This window comes from Boleophthalmus pectinirostris, unplaced genomic scaffold (assembly GCF_026225935.1).
Source record: "Boleophthalmus pectinirostris isolate CB_2022bp ecotype Guang Dong unplaced genomic scaffold, ASM2622593v1 HiC_scaffold_22, whole genome shotgun sequence".
In the NCBI taxonomy this organism is placed as follows: Eukaryota; Metazoa; Chordata; class Actinopteri; order Gobiiformes; family Gobiidae; genus Boleophthalmus; species Boleophthalmus pectinirostris.
The window spans coordinates 42931069-42945348 of NW_026571190.1; the positions used below are offsets into that span (position 1 = coordinate 42931069).

The 14280-nt window shown below is 47.2% G+C and overlaps 1 protein-coding gene across 1 annotated transcript in view; it reads right to left on the minus strand.

The window, feature by feature from the left end:
- Positions 1–14280, minus strand: part of kif16ba (kinesin family member 16Ba) — a 45468-nt gene that overhangs the window by 6956 nt on the left and 24232 nt on the right. The window contains exons 18-27 of the mRNA XM_055158541.1: positions 13654–13707; positions 13168–13483; positions 12512–12895; positions 12136–12359; positions 8343–8445; positions 7822–8079; positions 6323–6573; positions 5102–5215; positions 4922–5009; positions 1854–1892 (exon numbers count right to left, since the gene is read on the minus strand). Of these exons, the coding sequence (XP_055014516.1) occupies positions 1854–1892; positions 4922–5009; positions 5102–5215; positions 6323–6573; positions 7822–8079; positions 8343–8445; positions 12136–12359; positions 12512–12895; positions 13168–13483; positions 13654–13707 (1831 nt within the window). The remainder of the gene's footprint in view (positions 1–1853; positions 1893–4921; positions 5010–5101; positions 5216–6322; positions 6574–7821; positions 8080–8342; positions 8446–12135; positions 12360–12511; positions 12896–13167; positions 13484–13653; positions 13708–14280) is intronic.

Consider the following 14280-nt stretch of genomic DNA (forward strand, 5'->3'; position numbering starts at 1 on the left):
TCCTGGTTTAGTCCTGGTTTAGTCCTGGTTTAGACCTGGTTTAGTTCTGGTTTAGTCCTGGTTTAGTTCTGGTTTAGTCCTGGTTTAGTCCTGGTTTAGTTACCTGGTTTAGTCTGGTTTAGTCCTGGTTTAGTCCTGGTTTAGTCCTGGTTTAGTCCTGGTTTAGTCCTGGTTTAGTCCTGGTTTAGTTCTGGTTTAGTCCTGGTTTAGTTCCTGGTTTAGTCCTGGTTTAGCCTGGTTTAGTCCTGGTTTAGTCCTGGTTTAGTTCTGGTTTAGTCCTGGTTTAGTCCTGGTTTAGTCCTGGTTTAGTCCTGGTTTAGTCCAGGTTTAGTCCTGGTTTAGTCCTGGTTTAGTTCTGGTTTAGTCCTGGTTTAGTTCCTGGTTTAGTCCTGGTTTAGTCCTGGTTTAGTCCTGGTTTAGTCCTGGTTAGTCCTGGTTTAGTCCTGGTTTAGTCCTGGTTTAGTCCTGGTTTAGTCCTGGTTTAGTCCTGGTTTAGTCCTGGTTTAGTCTGGTTTAGTCCTGGTTTAGTCCTGGTTTTCCTTTAGTCCTGGTTTAGTCCTGGTTTAGTCTGGTTTAGTCCTGGTGGTTTAGTTCTGGTTTAGTCCTGGTTTAGTTTAGTCCTGGTCCTGGTTTAGTCCTGGTTTAGTCCTGGTTTAGTTCTGGTTTAGGTTCTGGTTTAGTCTGGTTTAGTTCTGGTTTAGTCCTGGTTTAGTCCTGGTTTAGTCCTGGTTTAGTCCTGGTTTAGTCCTGGTTTAGTCCTGGTTTAGTCCTGGTTTAGTCCTGGTTTAGTCCTGGTTTAGTCCTGGTTTAGTCCTGGTTAGTCCTGGTTTAGTGTTTAGTCCTGGTTTAGTCCTGGTTTAGTCCTGGTTTAGTCCTGGTTTAGTCCTGGTTTAGTTTAGGCCTGGTTTAGTCCTGGTTTAGTCTGGTTTAGTTTCCTGGTTTAGTCCTGGTTTAGTTCTGGTTTAGTCCTGGTTTAGTTCTGGTTTAGTCCTGGTTTAGTCCTGGTTTAGTCCTGGTTTAGTCCTGGTTTCCTGGTTTAGTCCTGGTTCCTGGTTTAGTCCTGGTTTCCTGGTTTAGTCCTGGTTTAGTCCTGGTTTAGTTTAGTCCTGGTTTAGTCCTGGTTTAGTCCTGGTTTAGTCCTGGTTTAGTCCTGGTTTAGTCCTGGTTTAGTTCTGGTTTAGTCCTGGTTTAGTTCTGGTTTAGTCCTGGTTTAGTCCTGGTTTAGTCCTGGTTTAGTTCTGGTTTAGTCCTGGTTTAGTCTGGTTTAGTCTGGTTTAGTCCTGGTTTAGTCCTGGTTTAGTCCTGGTTTAGTCCTGGTTTATCCTGGTTAGTCCTGGTTTAGTCCTGGTTAGTCCTGGTTTAGTCCTGGTTTAGTTCTGGTTTAGTCCTGGTTTAGTCCTGGTTTAGTTCTGGTTTAGTTTCCTGGTTTAGTCCTGTTTAGTCCTTTAGTCCTGGTTTAGTCTGGTTTAGTCCTGGTTTAGTCCTGGTTTAGTCCTGGTTTAGTCTGGTTTAGTCCTGGTTTAGTCCTGGTTTAGTCCTGGTTTAGTCCTGTTTAGTCCTGGTTTAGTCCTGGTTTTAGTTCTGGTTTAGTCCTGGTTTAAGTCCTGGTTAGTCCTGGTTTAGTCCTGTTTAGTGGTTTAGTCCTGGTTTAGTTCTGGTTTAGTGGTTTAGTCCTGGTTTAGTCCTGGTTTAGTTCTGGTTTAGTCCTGGTTTAGTCCTGGTTTAGTTCCTGGTTTAGTCCTGGTTTAGTCCTGGTTTTAGTCCTGGTTTAGTCCTGGTTTAGTTCTGGTTTAGTCCTGGTTTAGTCCTGGTTTAGTCCTGGTTTAGTCCTGGTTTAGTCCTGGTTCTTGTACCTCGTACTTGAGTCGTCTGTTCACCAGCCGCGTCTCCCCCTGAAACAAAACACAGACGCGACTCGTAACACAAAACATGAACCACGAGTTTAAACGTGAGAAAACAGAGTTTAGAGTTTAAACGTGAGAACACACAGAGTTTAGAGTTTAAACGTGAGAAAACAGAGTTTAGAGTTTAAACGTGAGAAACACAGCAGAGTTTAGAGTTTAAACGTGAGAAAACAGAGTTTAGAGTTTAAACGTGAGAAAACACAGAGTTTAGAGTTTAAAACGTGAGAAAAACACAGAGTTTAGAGTTTTAAACGTGAGAAAACACAGAGTTTAGAGTTTAAACGTGAGAAAACAGAGTTTAGAGTTTAAACGTGAGAAAACACAGAGTTTAGAGTTTAAACGTGAGAACACACAGAGTTTAGAGTTTAAACGTGAGAACACACAGAGTTTAGAGTTTAAACGTGAGAAAACACAGAGTTTAGAGTTTAAACGTGAGAATACACAGAGTTTAGAGTTTAAACGTGAGAAAACACAGAGTTTAGAGTTTAAACGTGAGAAACACAGAGTTTAGAGTTTAAACGTGAGAAACACAGAGTTTAGAGTTTAAACGTGAGAAAACACACAGAGTTTAGAGTTTAAACGTGAGAAAACACAGAGTTTAGAGTTTAAACATGAGAATACACAGAGTTTAGAGTTTAAACGTGAGAAAACACAGAGTTTAGAGTTTAAACGTGAGAAGAAAACACAGAGTTTAGAGTTTTAAACGTGAGAAACACACAGAGTTTAGAGTTTTAAACGTGAGAACACACAGAGTTTAGAGTTTAAACGTGAGAAACACAGAGTTTAGAGTTTAAACGTGAGAATACACAGAGTTTAGAGTTTAACGTGAGAATACACACAGAGTTTAGAGTTTAAACGTGAGAACACACAGAGTTTAGAGTTTAAACGTGAGAAAACACAGAGTTTAGAGTTTAAACGTGAGAAAAACAGAGTTTAGAGTTTAAACGTGAGAACACACAGAGTTTAGAGTTTAAACGTGAGAAAACACAGAGTTTAGAGTTTAAACGTGAGAAAACACAGAGTTTAGAGTTTAAACGTGAGAACACACAGAGTTTAGAGTTTAAACGTGAGAAAACACAGAGTTTAGAGTTTAAACGTGAGAAAACAGAGTTTAGAGTTTAAACGTGAGAACACACAGAGTTTAGAGTTTAAACGTGAGAATACACAGAGTTTAGAGTTTAAACATGAGAACACACAGAGTTTAGAGTTTAAACGTGAGAATACACAGAGTTTAGAGTTTAAACGTGAGAACACATAGAGTTTAGAGTTTAAACGTGAGAATACACAGAGTTTAGAGTTTAAACGTGAGAACACACAGAGTTTAGAGTTTAAACGTGAGAAAACACAGAGTTTAGAGTTTAAACGTGAGAACACAGAGTTTAGAGTTTAAACGTGAGAACACACAGAGTTTAGAGTTTAAACGTGAGAACACACAGAGTTTAGAGTTTAAACGTGAGAAAACACAGAGTTTAGAGTTTAAACGTGAGAATACACGCAGAGTTTAGAGTTTAAACGTGAGAATACACAGAGTTTAGAGTTTAAACGTGAGAACACACAGAGTTTAGAGTTTAAACGTGAGAATACACAGAGTTTAGAGTTTAATCGTGAGAACACGCAGAGTTTAGAGTTTAAACGTGAGAATACGCAGAGTTTAGAGTTTAAACGTGAGAACACGCAGAGTTTAGAGTTTAAACATGAGAACACACAGAGTTTAGAGTTTAAACGTGAGAAAACACAGAGTTTAAACGTGAGAATACACAGAGTTTAGAGTTTAAACGTGAGAACACATAGAGTTTAGAGTTTAAACATGAGAATACAGAGAGTTTAGAGTTTAAATCGTGAGAATACACAGAGTTTAGAGTTTAAACGTGAGAATACACAGAGTTTAAACGTGGGAACACACAGAGTTTAGAGTTTAAACGTGAGAAAACACAGAGTTTAAACGTGAGAATACACAGAGTTTAGAGTTTAAAAGTGAGAATACACAGAGTTTAGAGTTTAAACGTGAGAACACATAGAGTTTAGAGTTTAAACATGAGAATACAGAGAGTTTAGAGTTTAAACGTGAGAATACACAGAGTTTAGAGTTTAAACGTGAGAATACACAGAGTTTAAACGTGGGAATACACAGAGTTTAGAGTTTAAACGTGAGAAAACACAGAGTTTAAATGTGAGAACACACAGAGTTTAGAGTTTAAACGTGAGAAAACACAGAGTTTAATGGTGAGAATACAGAGAGTTTAGAGTTTAAACGTGAGAATACACAGAGTTTAGAGTTTAAATGTGAGAAAACACAGAGTTTAATGGTGAGAATACAGAGAGTTTAGAGTTTAAACGTGAGAATACACAGAGTTTAGAGTTTAAACGTGAGAATACACAGAGTTTAGAGTTTAAACGTGAGAACACACAGAGAGTTTAGAGTTTAAACGTGAGAATACACAGAGTTTAGAGTTTAAACGTGAGAACACACAGAGTTTAGAGTTTAAACGTGAGAACACAGAGTTTAAACGTGAGAATACACAGAGTTTAGAGTTTAAACTGACTGTATTATCATGTTTAGAGTTTAAACGTGAGAAAACACAGAGTTTAGAGTTTAAACGTGAGAACACATAGAGTTTAGAGTTTAAACATGAGAATACAGAGATTTTAGAGTTTAAACGTGAGAATACACAGAGTTTAGAGTTTAAACGTGAGAATACACAGAGTTTAGAGTTTAAACGTGAGAATACACAGAGTTTAGAGTTTAAACAGTTTGACATGAGAATACAGAGAGTTTTAGAGTTTAAACGTGAGAATACAGAGAGTTTAGAGTTTAAGCGTGAGAATACACAGAGTTTAGAGTTTAAACGTGAGAATACAGACAGTTTAGAGTTTAAACGTGAGAATACAGAGAGTTTAGAGTTTAAACGCGAGAATACAGACAGTTTAGAGTTTAAACGTGAGAATACACAGAGTTTAGAGTTTAAACGCGAGAATACAGACAGTTTAGAGTTTAGAGTTTGAGGGAGGAGACAGACCTGGAGGGAGGAGGACAGGTCGTTGTCGGTGTTGAGGTTGATCTTCTGCAGACGTCGTTGGACTTCCTCTTCGATCAGAGCGCTGATCCTGGAAAATGGAACAAAAATTTCACTTCAGAAACTTCAAAAAAACATCAAATCCACCGTTTTTTCCACCGATCATCTGACGCGGGGTGGTACCTGTGGTCGCTGAGGGGGGGCAGGGGGCTCAGGTCTTGGACTGGACTCACGGAGGAGGATCTGGTCCGATCTTCGCTGAGACTCTGTCTGAGGCTCTGCAGCTCCCGCTCCACCCTGAGGAACACACAACATCTGAACATCTGGACCAAACCCTGAGGAACACACAACATCTGAACATCTGGACCAAACCCTGAGGAACACACAACATCTGAACATCTAAACCAAACCCTGAGGAACAACATCCTGAACATCTGGACCAAACCCTGAGGAACACACAACATCTGAACATCTGGACCAAACCCTGAGGAACACACAACATCTGAACATCTGGACCAAACCCTGAGGAACACAACATCTGAACATCAACCAAACCCTGAGGAACACACAACATCTGAACATCTGGACCAAACCCTGAGGAACACAACATCTGAACATCTCCTGAGGAACACAACATCTGAACCAAACCCTGAGGAGGACAACACACAACAAACACACACACCATCTGGAACACAACAACATCTGAACATCTGGACCAAACCCTGAGGAACACACAACATCTGAACATCTGGACCAAACCCTGAGGAAACACACAACATCTGAACATCTGGACCAAACCCTGAGGAACACACAACATCTGAACATGTGGACCACACCCTGAGGAGGAACACACAACATCTGAACACAACATCTAAACCAAACCCTGAGGAGGAACACACAACATCTCAACATCTGGACCAAACCCTGAGGAACACACAACATCTGAACATCTGGACCAAACCCTGAGGAACACACAACATCTGAACATCTGGACCAAACCCTGAGGAACACACAACATCTGAACATCTGGACCACAACCTGAGGAAACACACAACATCTGAACATCTGGACAAACCCAACACCCTGAAAGGAACACACACAACATCTGAACATCTGGACCACAACCCTGAGGAACACACAACATCTGAACATCTGGACCAAACCCTGAGGAACACACAACATCTGAACATCTGGACCACAACCTGAGGAACACACACAACATCTGAACATCTGGACCACACCCTGAGGAACACACAACATCTGAACATCTGGACCACAACCCTGAGGAACACACAACATCTGAACATCTGGACCACACCCTGAGGAACACACAACATCTGAACATGTGTTTGTTGCAGTAGAACCAGGACCTCTTAGATGTTTCTCCTCCTCTGTGCTCTGTACCTGTCTCTGTCTCCTCTCTTCTTCTTCAGAGCGCTGTATCTCCTCTCCACTCGCTCCAGCGCGTTCTGCAGATCTTCTCTCAGATCTTTCTCCTTGGACTCCAGGATTTGTCGCTCCTTGCTCCGGACCTTCTCCTGCTGCCGTGACACGTTGGTGGTGAACTCGTAGGTCTCCTGAAGCTGCTGCAGCTGCTGTGAGGTGGACTCCAGCGACGTGAGAAGGTCCGAGTGCTCCTCCAGCTCCTTCTCCACCTGAAACCACACGAGAAGGTCTGAGGGTGAAGCGCTAACTGTCGGCACTGCTCTGTTTGAGGCTTTGTTCACTTTAAAGGTCACGACTTTCTCATCGCACACGTTTTGTCTCGTGGGCAAAAAAGTTCTAAAATTTGACTGAAGGTCTGGACCAGGAGCAGATGATGAAGAGAAAAAAATAACATGAGATCTGTAGAAAACCTGAGCTTGAATTTAAATTGAAAGTTTCTACTAAACATCACAACAAAATATGTGTCTTTCTAAATCACTGAAAACTAAATTAATAAAATACTTGTTTTTATTATTATTACAAACAGTTTCTATGTTAAAGCAGTGAAGGTTGTGTTCTCCTCCAGGATCTTCTCATCATCTCTCTCCTCCTGACTCTTTATTTCAAAAACAGTAGAACAGAAGTGTCAAACTCATTTTGTTCCGGGGGTCGAGTCCAAAGTGTCCGGATCAGAAAACTCATGTCATATAAACCCCAAAAATAACAAGAAGTTCAAATATTTGTGCAGAGAAACACAAATCTATTACACAAATCTTTTTTAATTGATGAACTCTTTCTTTTACAAAATATTGTAATATTATGAACAACCTGAAACTTTAAGAAAAATACAATTTCAACATTTCAACCTGTAGATGGCGCTGTAGTGTAGTGCAGGTGTTTACCTGTAGATGGCGCTGTAGTGTAGTGCAGGTGTTTACCCGTAGATGGCGCTGTAGTGTAGTGCAGGTGTTTACCCGTAGATGGCGCTGTAGTGTAGTGTACGTGTTTACCTGTAGATGGCGCTGTAGTGTAGTGCAGGTGTTTACCTGTAGATGGCGCTGTAGTGTAGTGCAGGTGTTTACCCGTAGATGGCGCTGTAGTGTAGTGTACGTGTTTACCTGTAGATGGCGCTGTAGTGTAGTGCAGGTGTTTACCCGTAGATGGCGCTGTAGTGTAGTGCAGGTGTTTACCCGTAGATGGCGCTGTAGTGTAGTGCAGGTGTTTACCTGTAGATGGCGCTGTAGTGTAGTGCAGGTGTTTACCTGTAGATGGCGCTGTAGTGTAGTGCAGGTGTTTACCCGTAGATGGCGCTGTAGTGTAGTGCAGGTGTTTACCTGTAGATGGCGCTGTAGTGTAGTGCAGGTGTTTACCTGTAGATGGCGCTGTAGTGTAGTGCAGGTGTTTACCTGTAGATGGCGCTGTAGTGTAGTGCAGGTGTTTACCTGTAGATGGCGCTGTAGTGTAGTGCAGGTGTTTACCCGTAGATGGCGCTGTACCTGGTAGAGCGCGGCGTCCAGCGTGTCCTCCGGGGGGCGCTGCAGGGCGTCGGCGGCGCGGAGTTTGTCGTCTCTGAGCGCGCTCAGTGCTGACGTCAGCGAGCTCAGGTGTTTCTGTTTGAGCTGCAGACGAAGCTCCGCCTCTTTAAGAGCGCGCACGTCGCTGCTGAGAGCGCGCACGTCGGGCCCCGCCCTCAGACCCTGCACGAGGCGGAGCACGCACCCCCGCTCCGACGACACCTGCCGACAGGTGAGGGACAACAGGAGAGGACACCTGTCAGTCTACAGCACCAGAGGAAACACTCGAGAGGAAACTGTGTGAGTGACTTTCAAAATAAAACTAAAAACAAGAAAAGAAAAAAAAACAACAGAACAAACAGGTTTGACCCCTGACCCTGTCGAGGTGTGACCCCTGACCCCTGACCCTGTGGAGGTGTGACCCCTGACCCTGTGGAGGTGTAACCCCTGACCCTGTGGAGGTGTGACCCCTGACCCTGTCGTACCTGCTCCTGCAGTCGTTCCTTCTGCTCCTGGAGCTCCTCCTCCTTCTGCTGCAGATGTTTGAGCTGTTGAACTTTGAACTCCGTCCACTGCAGTCGCGCCCACCTGACACAAGGAGGCGACACTTCAACCTTTTCACCCAAATCAACATCTGAACGTTAAGAACTGACCAATCAGACACCTTCTTTCCCCGAGGCCCCACCCATGAGCCTTAGCGGCAGGTTTGATTGACAGTTGTTACGCAGTCTCGCTCCTGATTGGTTCTTTTGTTGCCAACAGCCAACGAGCTCAGATTTATAAACATGGACCTGAGTCCAGAAGAACCACAGTGACGTCCCATCACAACGGAACAACCGACGGAACGACCGACGGAACGACCGACGGAACGACCGACGGAACGACCGACGACCAACGGAACGACCAACGAAACGACCAACGAAACGACCAACGAAACGACCAACGGAACGACCAACAGAACGACCAACAGAACGACCAACGGAACGACCAACGAAACGACCAACGGAACGACCATCACAACGGAACGACCATCACAACGGAACGACCAACGGAACGACCAACGAAACAACCAACGAAACGACCGACGGAACGACCGACGGAACGACCAACAAAACGACCGACGGAACGACCGACGGAACGAACCGACGGAACGACGACGAACGACGAACGAACGGAACGACCGACGGAACGACCGACGAAACGACCGACGGAAACGACCGACGGAACGACCGACGAACGAACGACCGGAACGACCGACGGAACGACGAACGACCAACGAAACGACCAACGGAACGACGAACGACCAACGAAACGACCAACGGAACGACAACGGAACGACGACCAACGAAACGACCAACGAACGACCAAACGAAACGACCAACAGAACGACACAACGGAACGACCAACGAAATGACCGACGGAACGACCGACGGAACGACCGACGGAACGACGACGGAACGACCGACGGAAACGACCGACGGAACGACGACGACCAACGAAACGACCAACGGAACGACCGACGACCAACGAAACGACCAACGGAACGACCCGACGGAACGACGACGACCAACGAAACGACCAACGGAACGACCAATGAAACGACCAACAGAACGACCAACAAAACAACCAACAGAACGACCATCACAACGGAACGACCATCACAACGGAACGACCATCACAACGGAACGACCGACGGAACGACCGACGAAACGACCGACGAAACGACCGACGAAACGACCGACGAAACGACCGACGGAAACGACCGACGGAACGACCGACGGAACGACCGCCGAAACGACCGACGAACGACCGACGGAACGACCGACGGAACGACCGACGGAACGACCGACGGAACGACCGCCGAAACGACCTACGGAACGACCGACGGAACGACCGACAGAACGACCGACGGAACGACCGACGGAACGACCAACGTAACGACCAATGAAACGATCAATGGAACGACCAACGAAACAACCGACAGAACGACCATCACGACAGAACGACCATCACAACGGAACGACCAACGGAACGACCAACGGAACGACCAACGAAACGACCAACGAAACGACCAACGGAACGACAACGAAACGACCAACGAAACGACCAACAAAACGACCGACGGAACGACCAACGAAACGACCGACGGAACGACCGACGAACGACCGACAAAACGAACCGACGGAACGACCGACGAACGAACGACGAAACGACCGACGGAACGACCGACGGAACGACCGACGGAACGACCGACGGAACGACCGACGAAATGACCAACGAAACAACCAACAGAACGACCAACGGAACGACCGACGAAACGACCAACGAAATGACCAACGAAACGACCGACGGAACGACCAACGAAATGACCAACGGAACGACCAACGATTTATAAACATGGACCTGAGTCCAGAAGAACCACAGTGACGTCCCATCACAACGGAACAACCGACGGAACGACCAACGGAACGACCAACGGAACGACCAACGAAACAACCATCACAACGAAACGACCAACGAAACAACCATCACAACAGAACGACCAACGGAACGACCAACGGAACGATCAACGGAACGACCAACGTAACGACCAACGGAATGACCAATGAAACAACCGACGGAATGACCAACGAAACGACCAACGGAACGACCGACGATTTATAAACATGGACCTGAGTCCAGAAGAACCACAGTGACGTCCCATCACAACGGAACGACCAACGGAACAACCAACGGAACGACCATCACAACGAAACGACCAACGAAACAACCATCACAACAGAACGACCAACGGAACGACCAACGGAACGACCATCACAACGAAACGACCAACGAAACAACCATCACAACAGAACGACCAACGGAACGATCAACGGAACGACCAACGGAACGACCAACGGAACAACCAACGAAACGACCGACGGAACGACCAACGAAACGACCAACGGAACGACCGACGATTTATAAACATGGACCTGAGTCCAGAAGAACCACAGTCACGTCCCATCACAACGGAACGACCAACGGAACAACCAACGGAACGACCCATGGAACGACCGACGAAACGACCGACGGAACGACTGACGGAACGACCGACAGAACGACTGACGGAACGACCGACAGAACGACCGACGGAACGACCGACGGAACGACCAACGGAACGACCAACGGAACGACCAACGAAACAACCATCACAACGAAACGACCAACGAAACAACCATCACAACAGAACGACCAACGGAACGACCAACGGAACGACCGAACGGAACGACGACGACGACGACGACGGACGGACGACCGACGGAACGACCGACGGAACGACCAACGAAACGACCAACGGAACGACCAACGATTTATAAACATGGACCTGAGTCCAGAAGAACCACAGTGACGTCCCATCACAACGGAACAACCAACGGAACGACCCATGGAACGACCGACGAAACGACCGACGGAACGACTGACGGAACGACCGACAGAACGACCGACGGAACGACCGACGGAACGACCAACGGAACGACCAACGGAACGACCAACGAAACAACCATCACAACGAAACGACCAACGAAACAACCATCACAACAGAACGACCAACGGAACGACCAACGGAACGACCGACGGAACGACCGACGGAACGACCGACGGAACGACCGACGGAACGACCAACGAAACGACCAACGGAACGACCAACGATTTATAAACATGGACCTGAGTCCAGAAGAACCACAGTGACGTCCCATCACAACGGAACAACCAACGGAACGACCCATGGAACGACCGACGAAACGACCAATGAAACGACCAACGAAACGACCAACGAAACGACCAACGAAACGACCAACGAAACGACCAACGAAACGACCAACGAAACGACCAACGGAACGACCAACGAAACAACCAACGGAACGACCAACGAAACAACCATCACAACAGAACGACCAACGGAACGACCAACGGAATGACCAACGAAATGACCCACGGAACGACCGACGGAACGACCAACAGAACGACCAACGAAACGACCAACACAACGGAACAACCATCACAACGGAACGACCATAACAACGAAACGACCAACGGAACGACCAACGAAACGACCAACGAAACGACCAACGGAACGACCATCACAACGGAACGACCAACGGAACGACCAATCACGATGGAACGACCATCACAACAGAACGACCATCACAATGTCGTCCCTGTCGCCCCTGTCAACCCTGACGTCCCTGTCGCTGTGATCTGAACACAGCAGCAGTCTGAGAGATCAGGACTCACTGTGTGATCTGCTCTGAGCTCTGTCTCTCCTCGTGCTCCTCAGACCCCGGTCCCGGTCTGGACCCCGGTCCGGTCTCTGGTCCCGGTCCGGTCTCTGGTCCCGGTCCGGTCTCTGGTCCCGGTCCGGTCTCTGGTCCGGTCTCTTTGGCCTGGAGCAGGTTCTGTCTGATCTCAGTCAGAGTCCTGTGGTCGTCCTCCACACGCCGCAGATCTCTGAGCAGCTCCTGAGAAAGAACAAAACCATCACTGAAGAAATACTTCACAACAACAACACGACTACTGCTACTGCTACTGCTACTGCTACTGCTACTGCTACTGCTACTACTACGCTACTGCTACTGCAGTAACTGTACTTTAGTACTGTTAGTACTGCTACCGCCTCGTCGCGTCGCTCTCGGAGCTGCTCCTCTAGTCTCCTCACTGCACAGAGCTGCTCCTCCTCCTGCTCCTTCAGCCTGTGAGTCTCTGAGGTGAGACGATCCCTCTGCTCCACCCTGAGCCTCTGCAGACGCTGCAGCTCCGACAGCAGCTCCTGCTCCTCCAGCGACACCTCCAGAGGAACCTCCACAGGAGCATCCAGAGGAACCTCCAGAGGAACCTCCACAGGAGCATCCAGAGGAACCTCCACAGGAGCATCCAGAGGAACCTCCATTGGAACCTCCAGAGAAACCTCCATTGGAACCTCCAGAGGAACCTCCAGAGGAACCTCAAGGGGCTCCTCCAGGGACACCTCCACAGCGTCCTCAGGCTCCACAGGCTCCTGAGAGACAGGGGGACCTCCGTGGATCATTATGTAATAATGTGGAACATTTTAAATCACAATATTGATCCAAAAAAAATAAAAGAAACAAATGAAACAAGGGGAGACGGACAAAATGGAGTCTGGAAAATAAGAGATTAAAGATTCTCAAACACAAATCACTCCAAATAAAAGGTAAGAGACAAGAAACGACTAGAACCTGGAGAAACATCTGAGGAGAGCAGTTTGGAGAAACATTGGTTTAAGACTCGTGTGAGGGGAGAGTCTCTTACCTGTGTTGGGCTCCTCTGCTCCCTCAGGTCCCAGGGCCCCTGCTGGGTCTGCGTCTGCGCCCCCTGCTGCGTCTGCGTCTGCGCCCCCTGCTGGAGGTCTGCGGCGTCGCTCTCCTCCTTGACCTTCTGCTGCTCGAGCACTTGGCGCAGTCGGCTCTCGATGTCCTGGCTGCGCAGACGCAGACTCTCCTCCTGCAGACGCATGCGCCGCTGCACCTCCTCAGACTCCCTGCGCTGACTCTCCACCTCCTGCTGGAGGCGCTGCAGCTCACGCCGCTCCTCCTGCTGCTTCTGCTCCATCTCCACGATCAGACGCCTGCAGAAGAACAGACCTACGGCTCAGGGACCGGACCTTCATGAACAGTAGGACCATCTCCAGACCTCGAGCGAGTCTGGGTCAGGTGGATTTTAGAACATGTAAACTTCACACAGAAAGGCCCGGGACTTGAACCAGGAACCTTCTTGAGGTGTCAGAGTTAAACTGACCTCTTCATCTCCAGTTTGTCCAACTCCTCCCTCTGCAGCCGCTCGAACTCCAACCTGAAACACACAACAAGCTGAGAACCAGAAGAACAGAACCAGAAGAACCAGAGGAACAGAACCAGAAGAACCAGAAGAACAGAGAACCAGAAGAACCAGAGGAACAGAACCAGAAGAACCAGAAGAACAGAACAGAACCAGAAGAACCAGAGGAACAGAACCAGAAGAACCAGAAGAACAGAACCAGAAGAACCAGAGGAACAGAACCAGAAGAACCAGAGGAACAGAACCAGAAGAAAGAACCAGAAGAACAGAACCAGAAGAACCAGAGGAACAGAACCAGAAGAACCAGAAGAACAGAACCAGAAGAACCAGAGGAACAGAACCAGAGGAGTAGTAGTATTTGCATTTGCATTTGCACTTGTACTTGTACCTGCACTTGTACTTGTACTTGTACCTGTACCTGTACTTGTACTTGTACTTGCACTTGTACTTGTACCTGTACTTGTACTTGCACCTGTACCTGTACTTGCACCTGTACTTGTACTTGTACTTGCACCTGTACTTGTACTTGTACTTGCACCTGTACCTGTACTTGTACTTGTACTTGTACCTGTACTTGTACTTGTACTT